General features: G+C 39.7%; 1 protein-coding gene across 2 annotated transcripts; it reads left to right on the plus strand.

Moving 5' to 3' along the window:
- The first annotated feature begins 1,689 nt into the window (after positions 1 to 1,689).
- Positions 1,690 to 22,339, plus strand: tfap2b (transcription factor AP-2 beta). Of its 2 annotated transcripts, none has more exons than XM_053642817.1 (7): positions 1,690 to 3,050; positions 5,627 to 6,094; positions 7,467 to 7,527; positions 12,201 to 12,420; positions 14,697 to 14,815; positions 15,605 to 15,746; positions 21,935 to 22,339. In XM_053642817.1, the coding sequence occupies exons 1-7, from the start codon at positions 3,003 to 3,005 to the stop codon at positions 22,227 to 22,229; spliced, it is 1,353 nt and encodes a 450-aa protein (XP_053498792.1). In that variant the 5' UTR covers positions 1,690 to 3,002; the 3' UTR covers positions 22,230 to 22,339. The 2 variants fall into 2 exon arrangements, with proteins under 2 accessions (XP_053498792.1, XP_053498802.1); XM_053642827.1 differs by lacking the exon at positions 1,690 to 3,050 and adding an exon at positions 4,509 to 5,033.
- The last annotated feature ends 349 nt before the right edge of the window (positions 22,340 to 22,688 follow it).

Below are 22,688 nucleotides of genomic sequence, written 5' to 3' on the forward strand. Positions count from 1 at the left end.
AGAGTGAAAATGATGATAGAGTAAATATTCCACTTCATTCATGTTCATTGGACCTGAGACTCAGAAACGAAACCCCGCCTGTTGATGACCTATAACAGAAAAGTCTCAGAAGCTACTTGAAAGCCCAAATGGGGCTAATGTAGGGGGCGTGTCACTCTGTCTAATCACGTGGTATGATCGTCACTGATTGACTGTTTGAATTCACAGTGCTTGGGTCAGTACAGTTAAGCTACTTTCACACATACAGAGTCTCGCAGTGACAAAACAACCAGTGGCTGCATGTGACATGAGTGACAGCGACCACTGGTGACAATCACTGATCACCATTGTTCCCAAAGACTAATCACTGATCACTGTCATTCCTGATGACCAATCACTGATTAGCATTGTTCCCAAAGACTAATCACTGATTACCATACACAAACACAAACTTTTACTTAAGTAGAATTTCTCTGTACTTTATCCACCCCAGTGTGAGCATTCATACAGTTTAAAAAAAATTGTTTAGAATACAACATCTACAAGATTTGGGGAAAGATGAAAAACCATGTAATTATTTTTGTTTTTGTTTTTGTTTTTTGCAGAAACATTCCCTTTCCCAAAATGTTGCATTGTATTCTAGCAGTTATAACTTTCAACAACAAAAAAACAGCTTTTTTTTTTTTTTTTTTTTAAATATCTCTTTAAGGAAAAGCACTTAATCCCCTACTTGTCAATTTTCCCACAGACAGCCACCAGGGGGCGCCAAACACCAAGAAGTTCACTCCAACACCATCACTGTTCTTTTTTCCCACAGTCAGGAATTGGTTCGTTCCAGTTATCGGTTATCTGATGTATCATGATGTTGTTATTGTTATTGGACATTTAAAGGTGCACTATGCAACTTTTTTTGCTCAAAATAAACAAAATTTAAATAATGAGTAAGTACATCATAAAACCATCTTCCAAACCGTGTTTTGGTTTGACTCTGATTCACTAAGGTAAGCCTATTATAAGTATTTATATTTTAGACCTGTTGGGATGGATTTCGCCGGAAATTGTGTACATACGTCATTCGCCCATGCGTGTCGCGTCATATCCATAAACAGAGAGTAAGTTGTTAGGTGTAAAGATGTGGGAGTAGCATAGGTTAACTGTCACAACGAGCTAGACCATGGACCATGCAAAACGGCAAACCTTCGGGGAATCAAGAAACGCCGAACGGAGCAGAGTCTACAGGCAAAAAGGGAACGCGACAGAGTTCGTAATAAAACCAGAATCAACAATGGCTTGGCTTCTCAAAGATGGCGGCAACTCAGACATTTAAAAGGTTTTAAAAGTGACCCGGAGATGGCTTTTTATTTCCTCGACAGGTAAGCTATTTTATTGAAACGATAGATAGCCATGTAGCGCTCTAACCGAGTTCACTGTAAAGCGTTATCTATTGTAAAGGGTGGTTTAAATATGGGGTGTTATTGCGCAGTACTGGATTTTATTTTCAAGGAAGGACCATTGCAAAAATCATGTAATTAATATAAAAACATCAGTGTTTCCAATTAGTCAAAACAAAAGCATAAATTATGGCACTTACACGCCAAGGAAATCTTTTTTGGATTTCCATATTCATCCACACAGACAGGCAGAGCTGGAACACAACCAAGCACAGTGTTCTTCTGCAAAATGCATGCAGTTTTATTTTTGAACCGCTAGAGGGCCAAAAGTTACATAGTGTACCTTTAAAGAAAAATAAATACACTTTACTTATATTGAAGGTTATTTATTTTTGACAGATGCTGTTTTTTTTATTTTTTTATTCCAGGTCCGGTTTGCAGTTTAGAAACTGAAGGACTGTACGTCCATTTAATTAGGAACACCTGAACACCTGTACACCTGTTCATGCATCCTGCTGCTACATGATTGGCTGATTGGATACTCGTGCAGGTGTACAGGTGTTCCTAATAAAGTGGGGCGTAACTGTATATGGTAATATTGGATTTTTAAAATGGAAGCAGAGAACTTTTGTTGTACCATGTGACCAGAGTTCAGTCTGCAGATCTTGCTGTAACACATGATTAGAGCCAGCAGGAGGCGCAGTGTTATTATTATTATTATTATTATTATTATTATTATTATTATTATTATTATTATTATCCATCCATTTTCCATTCCTCTTATCCTACACAGGGTCTATCCCAGGGAACTCGGGCACAAGGCGGGGGACACCCCCGCACAATCGCACACACATTCATACACTACGGACACTTTGGACAGGCCAATCAGCCTACCATGCATGTCTTTGGACTGGGGGAGGACACCGGAGTACCCGAAGGAACCCCCCGAAGCACGAGGAGAACATGCAAACTCTGCACACACAGGGCTGTGGCGGAAATCGAACCCTCAACCCTGGAGGTGTGAGGCGAACATGCTAACCACTAAGCCACCGTGTACCCTCCTTTGTATTAATCTTATTCTTCTTATTCTTATTATATATGTTGGTATAATTACATCATATATAGATATATAGACTCTCAGGAAAAAAGGTACTAAACGGTATGGATGGTGTGGTACCCTTACCTATTGTACCTTTAATATATGGAAATGTTTACATACTGCACCTTTAAAATGACTTGAAGTGATAAAGCTTTACACTGTACACTCCTGTAACCTTTCTAGGTTAAAAATAACAAGTACCAAAGGTTTAGTACCTTTTTTGTATTACTTATTATTTTCTACAGCACTAAACGTTTTGTCAGGGTTATGTTCAGTCGCGCTTAAGGTCAACTTCCGCTTTTAGGCACGGGTCTCGTGCGGGAGGTTTGGTCACGGTGCGTTAAGGGTTCACTCATCTGTAGTTTGGAATGCGGAAGTACCGGGATTTTTAAATCTCACGCGCAGCTTTGTGGGTTCAGGCGGAGCACTCGTGCGCTCATAGAGAGAGAGAGAGAGAGAGAGAGAGAGAGAGAGAGATGAGACCGGAGCTCTGCACGTGAATCCACTCGCCGTGCGGGGAGCAGCGCGTGAACATGCTGTGGAAGCTCGTGGAAAATGTCAAGTATGAAGACATTTATGAGGTAACGTGCACCGGAGAGCGCGCGCCGACACGCCGCCGTTTCCTTTCTCATCTTTATATCATTTTAATCATTAATATCATTTCACATTTCTTACAACTGCAATATAAGTTATATATATTTATATAGAATCATTTAAATTTAGCAAAACATTTTGTGAGGTTTTTTTTCTCTCTTTTCTTTTTTAACAGTTATTTCAGATTTATTCGAAGTTACTTTGTTTTGTTTTGGGGTTTGTTTTTTTTTCCTCTCGTGCGCATTTTTATATTATTACCACCAACATTAAAAAATGTTTATGGATTTTACTGAGTATTTTATATTAGTTTCCGTTATTATGTTTTGTTAATTCATGCAGTTAGTAGGTAGTATCTGGTATATTTTATTTATTATTCATTTATTTATTTTAGAAATCTCGATAGTAGTTAGAAGCTAGATTATATGTTTAAATGGATTAATAGTTAAAAGTGAGCCGCTAAATGATCTTTTAAATGAATGTAGACAGCTGTTAGTGTCTGGATTGCAATGTTTTGTTCATTTTAAGAGATATTAGTTAGTGGCTAGATCATTTCTTATTGAATTAATGAATTAATAGTTAGTAGTTAGTAGTAAGATTATATTTTAATTGCTTAATGCTGTTAGAAGTTAGCAGCAAGATCATTTTCTTCATTAATGATGATGTAGACGCAGTTAGTAGGATGATTATTATTTTTATTAATGGATGTACTTAGTAGTTGGATTACTGTTTTGTTAATCAGTGTAATTAGTAGTTAGTAGCTGGGCTATTCCCCCCCCCCCCTCATTATTGTAGTTAGTAGATTGACGAAAGAAACCAAACAAGAACTAGAACAAACAAACAAAACAGTTAAAAATTAAGAAAGGGGATGGGAGTATTGTCTTTTCTTCTTTCTTTTTTATTTATTTATTTATTTATTTATTTATTTATTTACATTTTGTACATCTCGGTGTGGGACAGGGTGACAGGGTGCAGCGCGTGAGAGGTGTCTAGATGGTCGGGGGGTTTTCCCCCTTTCTTTTTCTTTCTTTTTAAAAGAAAAAAAAAAGTCACACATGGCATTTCTCTCACACTCACCGTCACGCGGCCGGGGTAATTAAACACCACGACCCCGGCGCGTGAAATCGACCATAATGATAGGAACAGTGGGGTGAGGTGATGGGGTTATGAGGTTATGGGGGGGGGGGGGATTAGTGAAGGATGGGGTAGAGAAAAATGTCCTCTTGCTTTCAGCTGCTACAGGATCGTTGATGCTTTATGATGGGACCGTGTGTGTGTGTGTGTGTGTGTGTGTGTGAGAGAGAGAGAGAGAGAGAGAGAGAGAGAGTGAGCATCAGTGTATCAGTGTCTGCGCGCGTGGTTTCCCCTGTATTGACTATTTGTCGCGTGCGCGCGCACCGATTACACCCCCCCCCCCCTACCCTCCCCCGGCCGCCCCTTTCCTAAAAACTCCACCTACCACTCGTGCACGGGATTCTCCTTCCACCGAATGAACGTCACGTCACGCCACGCCACGCAGGAGGCAGCGCGAGCGCAGGACGGCGCCTTCACGCTCCGCTTCTCCCGCGCTGTTCTTTTTTTTTTCTTCTCCGGCTCTTATTAAAGAGTCATGAATAACGATTATTCCGGGGGCAGGAGCTCAGCGACGGCATGCACACGCACACACACACACACACACACGCTCACTCACACTCACACACACACTCCCGAGCCCAAAAACACCGGATGAGGAAGAAGGATAAGTAAGGCTCGTGGAGCTCGAGGCGCGGTACCGAGTCGGAGAGTCGGACAGCGCGCTGAAAACACAAACGGATCTCCTCGCGCGCTTTTCTATCAGCGTATCCGATCTTCCCCCGAAGTCGGGTCGGTGTGTGTGCACGTGTGTGTGTATATGTGTGTATGTGGTGTGTGTATGTGTGTGTGTGGGAATAGATTGTAAACTCCAGATGTTAGTGCACACTTACTCAGCCACGGTAAGTCCCTCCGCTTTTCTTTTCTTTTCTCTTCTTCTTTTCTCATTTTTTTTTTTTTTTTTTTTTTTTTTGTGGCGTAAATGAAATGCAATTAATTCCTTGCTCCAACTTTTCACCTGCGTTTAATGTTTGTTTGTTTTGCTGAAGGCTCTATTGGAAACCTTGACACTTTTCGGTTTTTTTTTGGTTCGTTTTTGTGCAAGAAAGCTTTTACACACAAATGTTTTTTTTTTTTTTAAATAATAATAATAAAAAAAAAACATTTGGTGCTTGGACCCCTAATATCAAAATGTTTCTACTTAGAAGAACCAGGTTTTTTGGTTCCCTAAAGTACTGTTCCGTGCAGCAAATATAAACAGTTAGGGTGGGAAGAGATTCATGACTTCAATTTAAAAGTTTTTTTTTTAAAATAAACTTTTCTAGAACCTTCATTTTGAAGTGTGTTTTGTTCCATGATAATAATAATAATAATAATAATAATAATAATAATAATAACAATAATAACAATAATAATTTGGATATATTTGCTTAGCACTAATATTTGTCTTTGAATATATATATTTAATCATGTTTCCGGTGTGTGTTGTTTGAAGGACCGCCATGACGGCGTACCGGGCCACAGCTCGAGACTCTCCCAGCTCGGCTCGGTGTCTCAGGCTCCGTACTCCAGCGCGCCGCCGCTCTCGCACGCGCCCTCCTCGGACTTCCAGCCGCCGTACTTCCCGCCGCCGTACCAACCGCTGCCGTACCCGCAGAGCCAGGACCCGTATTCGCACGTGAACGACCCGTACGCGCTGAACGCGCTGCACCAGCAGCACCAGCAGCACCCGTGGGGCTCGCGCCAGCGGCAGGACGTCGGCGGTGAGAGCGCGTCCCTTCTGCCGCAGCCGAGGGCGTCTCTTCCGCCGCAGCTCTCCGGGCTCGACCCGCGCACCCGGGATTACTCCTCTTCCGTGCGCCGACCGGACGTGCTGCTGCACTCTGCGCCGCACGGGCTCGAGCCCGGGATGGGGGATAGTCTGTCTCTGCACGGTCTCGCGCACGGCATGGACGACACGCACGTGAGTCTCGTTATGCGTCTTAGAGGATAAAGTGTGCTTTTTTGTTTGTTTTATTTATTTATTTATTTATTTATTTATTTATTTATTCTGGCCAATCATTTCCATATATGGCACACACACACACACACACACACACACTGATTCTCACGCATAATTATCAATTATATTATTATTATGTTCATTGGAACGTCATTAATCCTCATTATTTCCCCATAAAACTGATTATAGCGGGTCGCGCGAAACGACACATTATAACCCGAAACCATAAACAAATATTTAGGTCGCTGTGATTTATTTGACGCTACTCAGGTTGTGTGTGTGTGTGTTGTTTAACCCCGGGGCGCATTCGTATTACACACACACACACACATACACACACACACACACACACACGTTTCCTTGCAATTTGTATCATCACTCTATTCTGTGTAATGATCATAACGCTTTATAACGCTCTATAAACCCCGAAAGGCCCTCAGTGTCAGTGAGCGGGTTGATCAGTGCTCTTTGTTTGATGGCAGAAACGCGCGTGACATTTGTTTCATTTTTCCATGCTCCAGATGTTCAATTCAATCACCTGCTCTCGTCATTTCCGGTTCAGACTGATTGATCGGTGTTTACTCTGAAGTGTCGCGGTTTAGTCGTGTAGCCTATAAGACGCATGAGCGTGACGTTATCTTTTCCTTTCATAACTCAGCACAAAACGGACAGAGCCGCGGCGTCTGTGTGAGATAGAGAGATCGAGAGAGATAGAGAGAGAGAGAGAGAGAGAGAGAGAGAGAGAGACTTCCGGTGCATTGAGTTTTAACGCGTGAATCTGCTGTGCAGTAAGACCTACTGAAACGCACAGATGTTTCGTCAGTATGTTTGGACCCATCACCGCATCCACACGATCCAAGAAGCCAAAACAATTTTCCTTCAAAAACAGCCATAACCCCGAATTTCCGGTGTTGAGTTGAGATTGCGCGCGCCACTTCGTCAATCTGTCTAATCTCGGTGCTGAGCGAGATCTGAGAGTAAACCCGAGCTGAAGCAGCAGTGTGTCAGCTCTCAGGCTGTCTCACTTCTCAGTAGTAACTCCACACATGACTCAGGACCCCTGGCTATAGCTTCTAAAATCCTCTAATCAACTCTGACACAACAATAATAATATATTAAAACCGCCTTGTCGTGTTTGGTTCCGTCGTTTCAGGTCCACGAATCTTAAATCAGACGCACATTGTGTTTCCTCCCCGTGCTACACAGACTTCATGTTCTTCTTCATTTCTGCTCAGTTTGGAGGCTCTGAGGCTGAAATGGACACTGGAGTAAGCGACAATAAAATAAAGTGTGTGTGTGTGTGTGTGTGTGTGTGTGTGTGTGTGTTTTACAGGCTGTAGAAGACGCCAATCACAGTGGTATGAACATCCTGGATCAATCCGTTATCAAAAAAGGTAAAGTCGGAAATAATAATAATAATAATAATAATAATAATAATAATAATAATAATTCATATTTATCTTACTCTAGCCTACTGCATATGTTTATTCCGTTTGTTTTGTATTTTTGTAATTTGGTGCAGGTTTATATGATCGACTAATCGCAATATCCACAAGTTAAAACGTCTGTGTATTATTTCTTGTTAAATTAATGTTCAGTGTCGGATTTTGGAATTTAATTTTTTTGGACAAAATCTGTGTGTGGAGCGGATACCAATGTCTTTAGTGGCTTGTTTTTGCGGGGTGGTGATGGTGGGGGGTGGGGTGTTGGGGGGTGGGGGGGGGGCTTTAAACTATCCAGGGGTTTTGTGGATTTGCAAATAATCAGAAACACACCTGAGAACAGGTGATATCAGACACTTTACACACCAACTCCACTTTATAATTAGTAGTAGTGTTTGTCATGTTCATTAGTGCGTTACTTGTACAATCAAATTATTATTATTATTATTATTATTATTATTATTATTATTATTATTATTCATAATACATTAGAATACAAAATGAATTTAAAACTCATTGAAAGCGAGTATATTAATACGATTAAATGAAAAAATAAAGTTTATATATAGACTATATATTACATTGTTTTAATTATTTTTTAGATGTTTTGTATTAACATAAGGGAAAAATACTGAATATTTTTTAACAGATTAACTAAATTATTTTATTATTATTATTATTATTATTATTATTATTATTATTAGTGTCGCGTTCACTTTCACTGCCAGTCATTCTCTTTCCCCGAGCTCAGCGCGCGCTCCCTGGGCTCGTGTTAATATTTGTCCGGGTGCTCGAGACATTTGGCGGTAATTTAGTTAACCGGAAATGTGGGTTTCTCCCAGAGGAACGGACCTTAAGCGGCCATCGTGATGGATGGAGATTTCCCGATCTCGCGAGCTCGTTTAGAGCTCATTTTCTCTATTATCCACCCCCCTACACACACACACACACACACACACACAGGCACGCAATATCCCTGCTGAGCTCGTGTCTCCGCGGGCTCGCGCACTCGTCGTTACCGCATTAGCGCGACGTTAAAGAGACGTTCGTTTTGACATTGAGCGCGCGAACTAAACGACCGAGGGCGTCGTTATTAGGGGGAAAACGTGCCCGAGGGCGATTTGCACGTTGGCACGAGTCAATCAACAATCGATAATTAGGGATGAAATAAAAAAAGAAAGAAAGGAAAAAAAAGGGTAAGCTCGAGCGCATGTGGTATTTAGCAAAAGATTACAATTAGGTTAAGGGTTAGGGGTTAAAGGGTTAAAGATCAGGCGCAGGGCGGAAGTGATCACCACATTCGTTGTGGGAAAATTTGATTTAAAAAAATAATAATTATAAAAATGTTTACATAGGCCTAGCTAGCATAAAAAACCCGAGTTAATATTAACTTAATTTTAGTGAACTTCCTCAGGACTAAATTCCTAAACAAAGCACAAAGCAAGCTTCCAGTACATTCCCAATCCTCACTCTTACATTATTTATTTCTTTATTTATTTTTAAAATCTTCTCTTAATATATATCTATATATCTATATATATTTCATTGTTTTCCGTTTAACGGAAAAAAAAACCGCCTCGGGGTATAGAAATATATCCAGAGTTAAAGCATTAAATAATATTTCCTATAAGTGTATCATCGTGGCACGAGCTTAACAGTTCCGTGTTAACAAGCGAGGTCGAAAGTCAAATATATTTTCATTTATAAATACTAATAAATGTATTCATAAAAGGCGCACATCACAAAACAACAACAACAACAACAACAGAACAGAATAAAACCGTCCTCGAACCCTTTCCCCCTCTCTTCTTCTTAATGCATTGTGTGTTAGGCCTGTTAAAAACGGTAGCGCGCGCTCAACACCGCGCCAACTCCCGAGTGCGCGTGCTGGAGCAGATCGGGATCCGTGACCCGGGTCGGTAGATGGCTCGCGCTTCACACTGCCTTTGTGTTATTACAGAAGAAGATAGACTTTGTGTCATTCTCTCGGGCGCTTGGCATTGAAATAAATACTACTTCTTTTTTTTTTTTTTAAACAACAACAATAATAATAAATAAATATGTTATATTTGATAGAAATGTTCTTTTGACTCTAAACGCGACCTTTAAACGCTGCGTGTCCCCGCTGTGGTTGTGCAGATTAGAGTGGGCGTGCAGGCTGGAGTCAAACTCCTAAGTAAGATTTATTTCTGACACGAATCGCTAAGCATTTGCTTTATTCTTTTATTCAATAACCTGCACCAAAAAAAAAAATGCTTTGAGAAATAACCTTAAACGTGTACAAGACGCGTCTCTACCACATGAGGACGCGACGTCTAGGTTCCGGTCAGGGTCACATGTCTTTAACGGGTCTTTTTTATAAGCCGGAACTTTGAGAGAATACACTCTCAATAGAAATGTACTAAACCGGAAGACTCCTTGGTGAATGGAGGGAAATTTGAACAGCTTTAATTCGGGATAATTAAATCGTCTGTAGAGCTTTCAGGTTAAATGTGCATATTAAAGCAACATAGACAAACGTAGCAGTCCAGAAATGAGGAAAGGTAGCGTTTTAGTACCCTTGGTTCTAGAAGTGTATTACAATTTTATTTTATGCACACACACAAAAAAAAAACAACAACAAAAATGACTAGATGAAATATTTGGGGCACATGTGAAGATGTAGGTCTGTTCAGGGTCAATAATAGACACCCATCACCAATCTTCATCATCCTCACTCAGTGTTCACGCTGTAATTACACCATTTCAGCCTTTCTTTACTCGCAACAGTAAGTAGGATGATCTGAAATTGAATTTCCTGAAGTCCTAAAGTGTCCCTCAATCCCAGGTGTCCCATAACACATATCACAGGAATTCACTTACATGGGATATTTTATGGGGAGGCTTTTTTTTTTTTTTTTTTTTCCCCATAAGGTAGCCTATATTTCACAGGATGCCTATTTTAATCCCTGTAAGGCGGTGTCGTCTAAAATCTCCCGCTAAATATATAGACAAGAAGTCAGGATAATAATCATGCTGCTATTAAATAGCAGTTTAAACAGCCTCTAGAGTCAGATCACCATCCGGGAAATGTAAAGTTAGCTTGTGTGATTAAAAAAATACGATAAGACATGATTGACATTCGTCGGCTATTTTCGCAATAAAGCTGTAAGTAAGAAGGGGAACGTTATTGGAACTGTAGGCGACGTTAACGTAACATGATGAAGGATAACATAATGTAATGTTACATAACACAACATAATGTACTTTAACCTAGCACAACATAAGAAAACAAGATAACATAATATAGCATAACACAACATAGCATATAACATTACAGTGTAGTGTAACGTAACATAGTGTAATGTAACGCCTTCACGTAGCACAACGTAACAAAACAACATAACATAGCATAACACAACGTAACAAAACAACGTAACATATTGTAATGTAACAGAACATAACGATACACCATGACATGTAACGTAATGTAATGTAACGTGACATAATGTAAGAAAACAACATAACAATGTAACATGATGTAGGACGGTGTAACGTAACACAACGTAACAAAGCATAACATAGCATAGCATAACAACATAACAATGTTATGTAACATAATGCAACGCAACGTTACCGAACACATCACCGCACAATGAAATGTACCGTAACCTAACAACACAACACGACATAATGTAACATTATGTTACATAACGTAACACAACACAGTGCAAAATAGCATAACATGACGTAACACGGCGTAACACAACGCAACACATCACATAACTTCAGATAACGTACACTAGTCATAGTAATACATTAGTTATATATATTTTATTTAAAAAAGCATACAAAAACCTGTTTGATGATCATTTATTGAACGTCAACAACAATCATTTTTGATTGATTTTTTTAAATAGATATTTAAAAAATAACTTTTTTTTTTAATTTAAATAAATAATATTAAAAAGTAACACTGAAAAAATGTCAAAATCTGTCAGAAATAACAAAGGAAAGGATAATAGTATAAAATTTGAACATCAAATCAGCAGCTTCCGGTCAGTTTGTAATGATTTAAATAATAATATTCACAATTTACTAAAAAGTCTATTGTCACAATTTATCACGATACCGATATATCATCATATCGCCCGGCCCTGCCCGCCTCAGAATGGATTTATTTCCTGAACATTATCAGTACGTGTACAATAACATTTTCTATTTCTATTTGTATTTGTTGTCTCTCTATCAGAGCTGTAGAGAGTTTATATTCCTGAAGTGATTTATAAGCGACTTGTTTCCGACTTCTTGAAGTCTGGATTAAAAGGACAATAAATAAATATAAAACTTAATAAATATAAAGTGCGTGTAAATAAAATAAAATGAAAATAAATAAATATATATCACGGAGCCCTTGGCTATGCTACACAGACCTCTTATGTATAAAATGACCATGAATGATTTTTAATGAAGTTTAAAATAAATAAATAAATCAATAATATCTTTGTCGTTATTTAATTTATTATTATTTGAGTGTCTGTCGGAAGTAAGAATTTGATTATGTCAATTTGAATAAAGTTCTTGCATTTTAAATGGAGGTTCGTGGGGGTTTTTTTCCCCTCCTCCCTGTTCCCTCCATCCCGCAGTCCCGATGCCGCACAAGAGCGTCACGTCTCTGATGATGAGTAAAGACGGGCTGATCGGCGGCGTCACCGTCAACGTGAACGAGGTGTTCTGCTCGGTACCGGGCCGCCTGTCTCTGCTCAGCTCCACCTCCAAGTACAAGGTGACGGTGGGAGAAGTGCAGCGGAGACTCTCACCGCCCGAGTGCCTCAACGCCTCCCTGCTCGGCGGGGTACTGCGCAGGTGCGTCACTTCCGGCTCCCCTTCGAGTGTATATTAAATAACCATAAAGTGCTTTTACTCTCTACACCATAGCTTCCTAACCCTCAGTATCCCTAAGACTGGAATAGAAATGCAAATCACATTAAATCAACTCAAATGAAATGGTACTAGTACCCTAAATATTTAAAAATATAGTATTTAATCTGAAAGACTAAAACTTATCAAAGTTAAAAGAGCTCAGGTGATAAAATAAAAAAGAGGAAAGTTTGGGAACCTTTTCTCTACTTCTGTACGCTTTTATAGGCTACCAATACTATTGGTACTGAACCGTTTAGTACCCTTCCGTCTCACTGAGGTGGTACCCTTATGTGTCTTTTGTAGCACCTGGGAATGTGAATATAATGCACCTTTAAATAAAACAACATGCGTTTAGATTAAATGTATACACTAGCCTACATACGTGCATGTTTGTAAGTTTGTAAGAATTTAGTGCTAAAGGTACCTCATCTGTGACACCTTTTAGTACCTTTATTTCTCGGATCTGAGAGTGAAACTGTTTATGAAGTGCATTATGGGTAATGCACTACACGACGCATTATAATAGGCTATTTCTAGATTATTCTTTACTGTGTTGTCTGATGTGGCTACAAAATGGCGGACAGGGCGACTGATCCGGAAATCAAAATAAAATGGTAGGCTCGAACAGAATGTGTATTATTTTTTATATCCTATTAAAAGTAAGGAGGCGAAAACTTTTTTGACCAGCAAAGTCTCAGCAGGGGGAAGCACATCCTCTTCTGCGTTGTTGTTGTTATTATTATTATTATTATTATTATTATTATTATTACAGATCAGATATTTGTTCTGGTTTGCGTTTCTAGTTTAGAAGCTATAATAAAAGCAATAAATAAATAAATAAATAAATAAAATGCAAAAATAGAAAATAAATGATGGAGGTATGGTATGTTGTGTGGGTGATAAAAACAAGTAAATAAATAAATAAATAGTTGAATTGTGTATTGAGCTCTGCGGTATGCTATAAGAATTCTGAATACACTGAAGAAGAAGAAAAAAAAGTAAAATTACTTTTGGCAGCAGTTTGCGTTTGGTTTTGTTTGTTTGTTTGTTTGTTTGTTTGTTTAAAGTGGTTGGTTCGAACGATTAAATATTGCGCAAATGGAACATGTCTCATAACATAAATCAAACCTTCTCTCATTAGTTCCAAGTACATTTTTACTGACTGACTCACTTTTCTATCCAAGAGCATTTTGCATTTGGAAACGTCCGAGTTTTATTTTATTTTATGTTATTTTTATTGCAAACCATTCATCATCGTTACTGCTAAACAGCCACGAGTTCTCCAGTGGGATCAAACACGTGCGCCGGTCTTTATAAACACTGTCCCGACTAAACCCATGATGACATGAACAGAACAGTGATATAAAGACATGAGTACAGTGCATTGTGTCGAGTTCCCTAGAAATACAGTAGCAGATTAATGTTAAACGTGGCAGTAGGATACTTTTTCTTCCGTAGAGATTACTCCTGAGTACATGTCCTATACAACTTTTTTATTTATTTATTTATTTTTAAACACAGTCCTGGCTCCAGTAACCACAACGAAGGGAAGAAGGCACTTCTGTAATATGTCGATAAAAATCAACCACATGTCAGCTGAATCCCCCTACACTGTCTGATCGGACGCGCGGCTTCCGTGTCCTGTTTGAAATCATTTTTTTTTTTTAAATGATGAATTAGGAATGGATAGACTACACAACCCGGTAATTCCTTTCACCCTCCAGTTCAATGTGTTTTATTTTGCATGGCGCTTTGAACAGTCGACTTCGTCACGAAGAAGCTTAACAGAAATCTATAGATCCCGGATATACGTTTTAAACATAGAAATTTGTTCCTATAAAATATAAATAAATAAATAAATAAATAAATAAACAAAAATCTCCATGAGGCGGCATGAGGAAGAAACCTTGAGACTCAAAGGGGAACCCATCCTCACACCGGAAACTGCGATTATACATCATTTCCTTCTTTAACTGTAGCCTATACTATATATAGTCAATAAGTGCACTTGTGTAAACAGGAATTTATGAGCAACTTGTGAATATGAGCATCAGAGATATTTCTGAATTCTTTACAGTGGAAGGAGACTTCCATCAGCAATAATAATAATAATAATAATAATTGATCCAGTGGCTAAAACTGGACCAGATGTGCTCTGGAATTTTTTTTTCTTCTCTTAATAATAAAAATAAATAAATAAATACTTTCTTTGTTTTCAGAGCGAAATCGAAAAACGGCGGCCGCTCTCTGAGAGAGAAGCTGGAAAAAATCGGGCTGAATTTGCCAGCAGGAAGACGCAAAGCTGCCAACGTCACTTTGCTGACGTCACTGGTGGAAGGTAAACTCGATCTCCTTATTTACCTTTTTTCTTTTCTTTTTTTTTTTGTCGGGACCTTTATTTTACTATAAGATTATATCTGTTTATAAAGGCTAATGATATATCTAAGCTAGAGATCTGTTTACAGTTATAAATGTGATGTAGCTCCACACCGCTGAACAGAGCCAACGTGAGAAGGTTTACAGTAAAGCACTGCACAAACTCGAAAACAAAACACATTTGTATTATGCTGTAATTTCGCTTTGACCTTATCTGAGAGTCCAAACGTTATGACTGCGTATCATAACATCTTCCAATTTATCTTTTCCAAAAAACGTGAGAAAAATCACTTAGAGAGGATTTGACCTAAGGCTAGTAAACTCCTTAATCTCTCTTACGTAATGAGAAACACACTGAAGATCTGGTTTTGATTTCCTGCTGTCTGTTTGGACTCTTGGGATCTAAAAAAAAAAAAAAAGAAAAGAAAGAAAGAAAGAAAGCAAAAAAAAAAAAAGCAGGGTGAGATGATTAAATAAAGGAATTAGTATAATAATACAACAACAAATGGATAATAAATCTAAAATAAATAAATAAAATCTAGGACTAGGGTGGATGAGTAATTCTATGTCAGGGTGTCCAGATGTTTTTGTTTTTTCTTTTCTTAAAAAGAAAAAAGAAAGAAAAAAGCGTTGTAATTTTTTATTTATTTATTTGTTAGTCGTCCCTAATTAATTTTTTTGTTAAATGAATTTTTTAAAACCTCTAACAAACCGTCCAGGCCATGTGTATAATTTGGTTTTCCCTCACCAGGGGAAGCTGTTCATTTAGCACGAGACTTTGGCTACATCTGTGAAACAGAGTTCCCCACCAAGGCCGTGTCCGAGTACCTCAACCGCCAGCACACGGACCCCAACGAGATCCACGCGCGGAAAAACATGCTGCTCGCAACAAAGTACGTGCCAATTTTTTTATTTTTATTGTTTTATTTTATTTTTTTAGATTTTTGCTAATTCTTTACAAAAAAAAAGAAATTCCAGTAATTAGCATCTCGGTGCAGCAGGGTGAGGGAATGTAGCAAACTGCGTGAGTAAATGTTGTTCTATGTGGTCTATCCGTCATAAAATAAAATCAGAAATTCTGCTTATATGGTTACACGCTTAACCGAGTGGGTTTTCTTTTTTCTTTTCTTTTCTTTTTTTTTTTTGACACGTTAAGCTGGTTTCTAATGAGGCAGAAACCTGTTCCCTTTATCCGTCTCAGGCCGGCATGCGCTGGAGAAACTCATTATATTTAAAGTGAAATGTTTCAAGCCTGAAAGTGCCAGCTTTTCCCCTTGAAGTTTCGCCCTAGGGTCATTTTTAACCCCCCCTTCATCCCTCTCTCTCTCCCCGTTTCACGGTCTGTCTGTCTGTCAAAAGTCAGTCATCCACCTCCTCCTCCTCCTCCTCCTCCTCTTCCACCACCTCCTCCTCCTCCTCCTCCCGTCCTGCACACGCCTCAGGGGCCACACGTTCTGTCGTTCAGAAATGAAGAGAGAGAAAGAGATGATGATGATGGTGATGGCGAGTGGACAACAATGCGGCTGTTGTTGTTGGAAATCGAATGTGGGTCAAAAAAAAAAGAAAAAAAGAAGTGACAAGCCTGGATGATGTGCATGATGCCACATAATGGTGTTTTTGCACTGATCTGTCAACGATGACCTTTTTTTATAGAGTAAGAACATTTTCACAGTATATATATATATATATATATATATATATATATATATATATATATATATATATATATATATATATATTTGTTTCTTCAGCTTGATATTTCTTATGGAGGGAAAAAAGCAGGAAACTCCAGCTTCATGAGTTCCATTATCATGATAATAATAATAATAATAATAATAATAATAATAATAATAAAGCTTTATCTACATTCAACACAGTTACTTCCTCATCGTCGTCATCATCATCATCATCATCCGTCACTTCCTTCCGATGACGGACGTCATAAATCTCCCGCTTCAAACCCTGCAGGTTAATGATTTGATTTTTCCCAACAAACTCTCCCTGAGATGGGTTTCACCCTGAGATGGGTTTCTCCCTGATGGGTTTCTCTTGCTGATCGATGACGAGAGCAATCTTTAAATTGTTAGCAGAAGACGGCGAGGTCAAAAACGACGAAAGGTCGCGGAGATTCGGGCGTCTTTAGAAGAGGCTGAATAACGTTGGCATTAGTTTCTCTCACGTTTTCCTCAAAGCTCGAGGCTATGGAGCGGGAGGAATGCTCAGCACGATGGCGTGTTCCTTCACATGCACAGAGTTTGTTGGCGGACAAATTTGGTTGGACAAATCCAACCAGGCTACAATTCTACTAGTCAGAACACTGAGAACAGGCTGAAAGGCTCACAAGCTTGATGAGAAGTGAAGAGTATATAGCACTAGTATATAGAGCTACTGTGGATTTCCTTCATGGCCTGGTGTTCTTTGCTTTTGTTGTGAATCGGTTTAGTCTTGCTTGCATTGCCTCAAATCTGAAAGTTCACACGGTTATATTTTCCACAAAAAAAAACCCACGCAACCCAAAATAAAACCCACATGACCACCGCTTTGCTTAATAAGAGTTGGACGATAGCCACTTCTCCAACTTTCAAACATGACCGAACCTTACAGTTTGCTCTTTTTCTTCTCGTTTCTCTTAATCAATACGTTATTTCTTTCTTTCTAAATGTTGAACGTGAAGTTTTTTTTCATCATGTTGGCACATTATTATTATTATTATTATTATTATTATTATTATTATTTACTTACAATTTACTTATTGAATTCACAACAAGTCTGACGAGCTTATGATTTGGAGAAGACCGCATCTGTAAAAACGTTTATTTTTTTGTTGTTGTTTTTTTTACATTTCATCCTCATAAACGAGAAAATCAAACCAAAATGGTTGTCTGATTAAAGTGGCACTAAGTCGTGCTAAGTCTGATCAGGTTGTGATTGGATTTTAGGTCGTGTTAGGTCAGTCTAGATGGTGGTGTTTGATTGGTTAAGTATACTCACGTTGTGTTGAGGGTTACGATGACAAAATGTTTTTTAAAAAATGTTATTTTTTTTAAACTGTTCATGTATCGTGATAATAATTTTTGTCAAATTGCCCGCTCCTTAAATGTATTTACTTACAGTTTATTTATTGAAGTGACTTTGAGAGACGTATCTGCCGACCTTATGATTTGGAGAAGACTGCATTCCCGTCTTCAGCTAACAGGAAACACGTTTTGTCACGTTTCTCACGTTATACATTTAACAAGGGTACTTTCTGACAACGTCCTTCCTTCTTAAGAAAACTTCTGCTCTTCTTCTCCGAGTCGAAACGTTAGAACTTCACGTTAGCGGTCGTGTTTTTAAACTCGGAGAAACCTCGGTCAGTTGTTATACGGCGAAACGCGCTTAGTCATCCTGCGTTGTTTTAGCACAAGATAAGCCTTAGGGTTTGCGAATGTAAAGTAGGATAAAAGGTTAAGAACTGCACTGGTAGTAAGAGAAAAAGAAGACAGGTGCTGATGAAACCGTTTTATCACCTCGTTTGAAACCCGCGTTTTAAAACCAACGTTTCAACAGACCAAGATTGTGTTACGTGGTTCTTAGAGAGAAGGTTCGTAAAGAACCACGAGATTTCTTTATTCGCTTCACAGACAGAGATCTCACTAATACAAAATCTATCGGGTAAGCCATCTGATTTTGTGTCGGCATTGTTCCTTTTGGATCTTATAGCCTTCTCCTTGGGCCCCATGGGATGTTTTTAAAAAAGAAATCCTGTGCAAACATGTAATTGCTATTACGACTCTTGTCTATGAATGCTCTCCCATCCGTAATGACTTAAAAAAAAGCCACTCTCAAGTGGTTCAATAGAGTGAAATTGGCCGTGGAGTTTGAGGAACGTTCTCTCTCTCTCTCTCTCAATCTCTCTCGCTCACTCGCTCTCGCTTAGCGATATTAGCCAATCATGTGTGTCTGTGAGCTCATGTATGTGGAAGAGGGCAGACAGCGTTTTCCCCCCAGTGTGTTATTTAGCATAAGCTTCACGTGTCTTGGATGAAGCGCATGTTATCCTTCAGCTTCACCCTCCCGTCGATAGCCGTCACATGCTCGGAGAAGCAATCCAAAAACAAGCCTCCTCCTGTTGACTTTAAGGATCACTGTTGTACATTTGAGAGTGTGTTTTCATTGTTTGTATCTTGTTCTTCTGGATTTTTTCCCCCTTAATTTGGTCTTGGCCAGTTCACACTCACCACCACACCACAGAGGAGGGTGAAGACTAACACACGCTTCCTCCGTGACGCATGAAGCCAGCCAACCTGCTGCTCACAGGGCAGCGTAACACACTCTGAGTGAAGTGCCGTCTTCCCTCTTCTGCGTGCATGAACTCACAGACAGTCATGATTGGATAGCGTTGCTCTGATCGACAGGGGAGAGAGAGTATGCCCCTCCCACCCAGACCGTTGTGGATGACTGTGGCATCGTCTGGATTTGAACTCATGACCTCCAGATGATAGGGCGAATGCTTTTCTGTTTGTTACCGCTTCAGGGTCATCTAGTATACCGTAGACAAGAAGACTGGATGACGTAGTTTACCTTTAACCCTGTTTTAACGACCTTAAGAAGCATGGAATTTCAGATATTAAATGAAGCAGTGATTAAAAGCACTACTTCATTACATGCTAGATAGGATGTCCGAGCTGGTTCATACCCAAGAGTTGACTTCCGGATCCGCGAAAACGACTGAAAACGCTGTATTATGCACGCCAGGCCAGTAGGTGGCGATGTCATTTTGTAAAGAAACACTACGCGCCTGCGCACATAAGCATTCCCGTCGACGTGTCCGCCATATTGATCCGGGCAAGACTGACCTTTATACAAATACGAGTAAACGGGGGAGCTGTGGGGTTTTCTGGGTAAAAAGCACAGTGACATTTATTTCTCAAACGATTTCGACGGTTTATGATCTACGTGGAGTACAAAAAAAAAAGTTCTGTCTCCAGTTACTTATAATCTCGATAGTTAGACTTGGAAAATTATTCATCGCTATAAGGAATTGTGAAAACTCACGCTTGTCAAGCATCGATGCGGCTTATTTTTCCTGGTTGATCAATGCTGAGACGTATCTAATGAAATATAATGAAATATAATGAAATATAATGAAATGTGCATGAAGTTTTTTTCTCATTGTGGAAATGGATTTTTCCGTCTTTAACCCCATCTTTTAGCTTTTCTTGTGCTCCGGGTCAGAATTCTGTTAACAACGCTCGTTCATTTTAAGTACTGAGAAACATCGAAATAGTGCAAATAGTGAGATGCTGGCAGTCCGTCTGCTTTCTGTATTTTATTAGAAATAGAAGGATCCAGATTTACTCCAAAACAGACCATTAGAAAGATAATGATAAGGGTCTGAAGACCCTTCGTCGGAGTCGATGTGGGCTAATAATGTGGCGTACGTAACAAATGTGTCTCTGCTGGTCATCGTGGTGATGCGCTAAATCTACTCTTTACTGGAGAAGCGTCAATGGACTCAAAATCTTGAGAAGCACAAACACAGTCCTGTAGTTCTGAATGTTCTGACTCTGATTCTGACTCATACTCTGTGACTCTGACTCACACTCTGACTGATTCTGATTTTATTATGACTCTGACTGTGAGTCTGACTTTGATTCCAACTCATACTCTGACCGTGATTCTGATTTTGACCCTGTTTCTGACTCTGAGTCTGACTGTTTCTGACTCTAATTCTGACTCTGATTCTGACTCCAACACTGACTCTAACTCTTATACGTACTCTGATTCTGACTCTAACTCTGATTCTGACTCTGATTCTGACTCCAACACTGACTCTAACTCTTATACTTACTCTGATTCTGACTCTAACTCTGATTCTGACTCTGATTCTGACTCCAACACTGACTCTAACTCTGATTCTGACTCCAACACTGACTCTAACACTGATTCTGACTCCAACACTGACTAACTTTGATTCTGACTCCAACACTGACTCTAACTCTGATTCTGACTCCAACACTGACTCTAACTCTGATTCTGACTCCAACACTGACTCTAACTCTGATTCTGACTCCAACACTGATTCTGACTCCAACACTGACAAACTTTGATTCTGACTCCAACACTGACTCTAACTCTGATTCTGACTCCAACATTGACTCTAACGCTGATTCTGACTCCAACACTGACTCTGACTCCAACACTGACTCTAATACTGATTCTGACTCCAACGCTGACTCTAACTTTGATTCTGACTCCAACCCTGACTCTAACTCTGATTCTGACTCCAACACTGACTCTAACTCTGATTCTGACTCCAACACTGACTAACTTTGATTCTGACTCCAACACTGACTCTAACTCTGATTCTGACTCCAACACTGACTCTAATACTAACTCTGATTCTGATAAACAAGTTACCTGCTTTGATTGGATTATATTAGTTCAATTCATTTCAATTATTTGTTCATTCTGTCATTAATATTGTACTATACATTTACACATAACCAGGCATTTCAGACTCCAGGGTGAATAAATGTGGATGTAAATGTTTGGCCACACGCTTCAATAAAGTCCTCATCCATCGCAGACCAAAACCATAATTATTTGATCGCTCAACTGACTAAAATGACACTTTAAATGAAATTAAAAAAATAACTTTCCCGTTCACCAGCAGAGCAAAGAAGGCAGCAGATATGCTAATACCGAGGCTAATATCGACAGTGTGTGTGGGTTGTTAGTGTGAAAGGGGGTGTGCAGTGTGAATTTAAACCCTGCTGATAAATCTACGCGTACCGGATAAAAGTAGTTCGAGGATGGGGATTAAATGTATCCGGGCATCTCTGCTTCAGTAAAAATCTGATACCCCACGGTGAAGGAGGCGTGGCCTCTCTGCCTGTCAATCTAAATCAAGGAGGCGTGGCTTCTCACTCCACAGTGCTAGCAACTTTTTTAACTGATGTGTTCGCACATTGTCATGCGTTCGAACAAGTCTAAAACAGGTAATAGATCACGTTTCGAGATATTTAACGCTATGAAATGTTGCGTTTGATGACCGTTAAACCCTTTTTCTCCCTCTGTGTGTCTCTCCTGCACTCAGGCAGTTGTGTAAGGAGTTCACAGACCTCTTGGCGCAAGACCGCACTCCGCTCGGGAACTCTCGTCCGACGCCCATCCTGGAGCCGGGCATCCAGAGCTGTCTGTCTCACTTCAGCTTCATCACGCACGGCTTCGGCTCGCCGGCCATCTGCGCCGCGCTCACCGCGCTGCAGAACTACCTGACCGAGGCGCTCAAGGGCCTCGACAAGATGTTCATCAACAACCAGACCTCCAACCGGCACACTCCGGCCGACGGCTCGAAAGGAGGAGAGAAAGACGAGAAACACAGGAAATGAGGCACAGTGTCGGGAAAGGAGGAGAAGAAGAGGCTCTAAGAGCACCGCTTATCAGATGTGTCCAGAGATTCTTTGTACTCGAGATTTATGATGTTCTGTTTTACGTTCTTGTGAGGGGGAGGAGGGGGGAGGGGAGGGTCAGGGGACGACACGTCGACTAGGAGGAAAAGAAAGAAGGTGAAGAAGTGGAGGAAAGCTGTAAGGAACTTGACACCGCTGAGGCACTTGTGCAACGCTGTCATTATTCATGCGAGCCTGGCGACATTTTATCATAAAGACATTAACGATGAACACCACACACACACACACACACACACACACACACACACACACACACAGTGTGCTATCTCATTGAGATAATGCCCATCGCTCTACTGTCCAGCCTTTAACCAGAGACTCTCGAGAAACAGGAAAAGATTGCTCAGTGAAATTAACACCAGAAACCCGTCTAACTACCCA

This window comes from Ictalurus furcatus, chromosome 2 (assembly GCF_023375685.1).
Source record: "Ictalurus furcatus strain D&B chromosome 2, Billie_1.0, whole genome shotgun sequence".
NCBI classification, from domain to species: domain Eukaryota; kingdom Metazoa; phylum Chordata; class Actinopteri; order Siluriformes; family Ictaluridae; genus Ictalurus; species Ictalurus furcatus.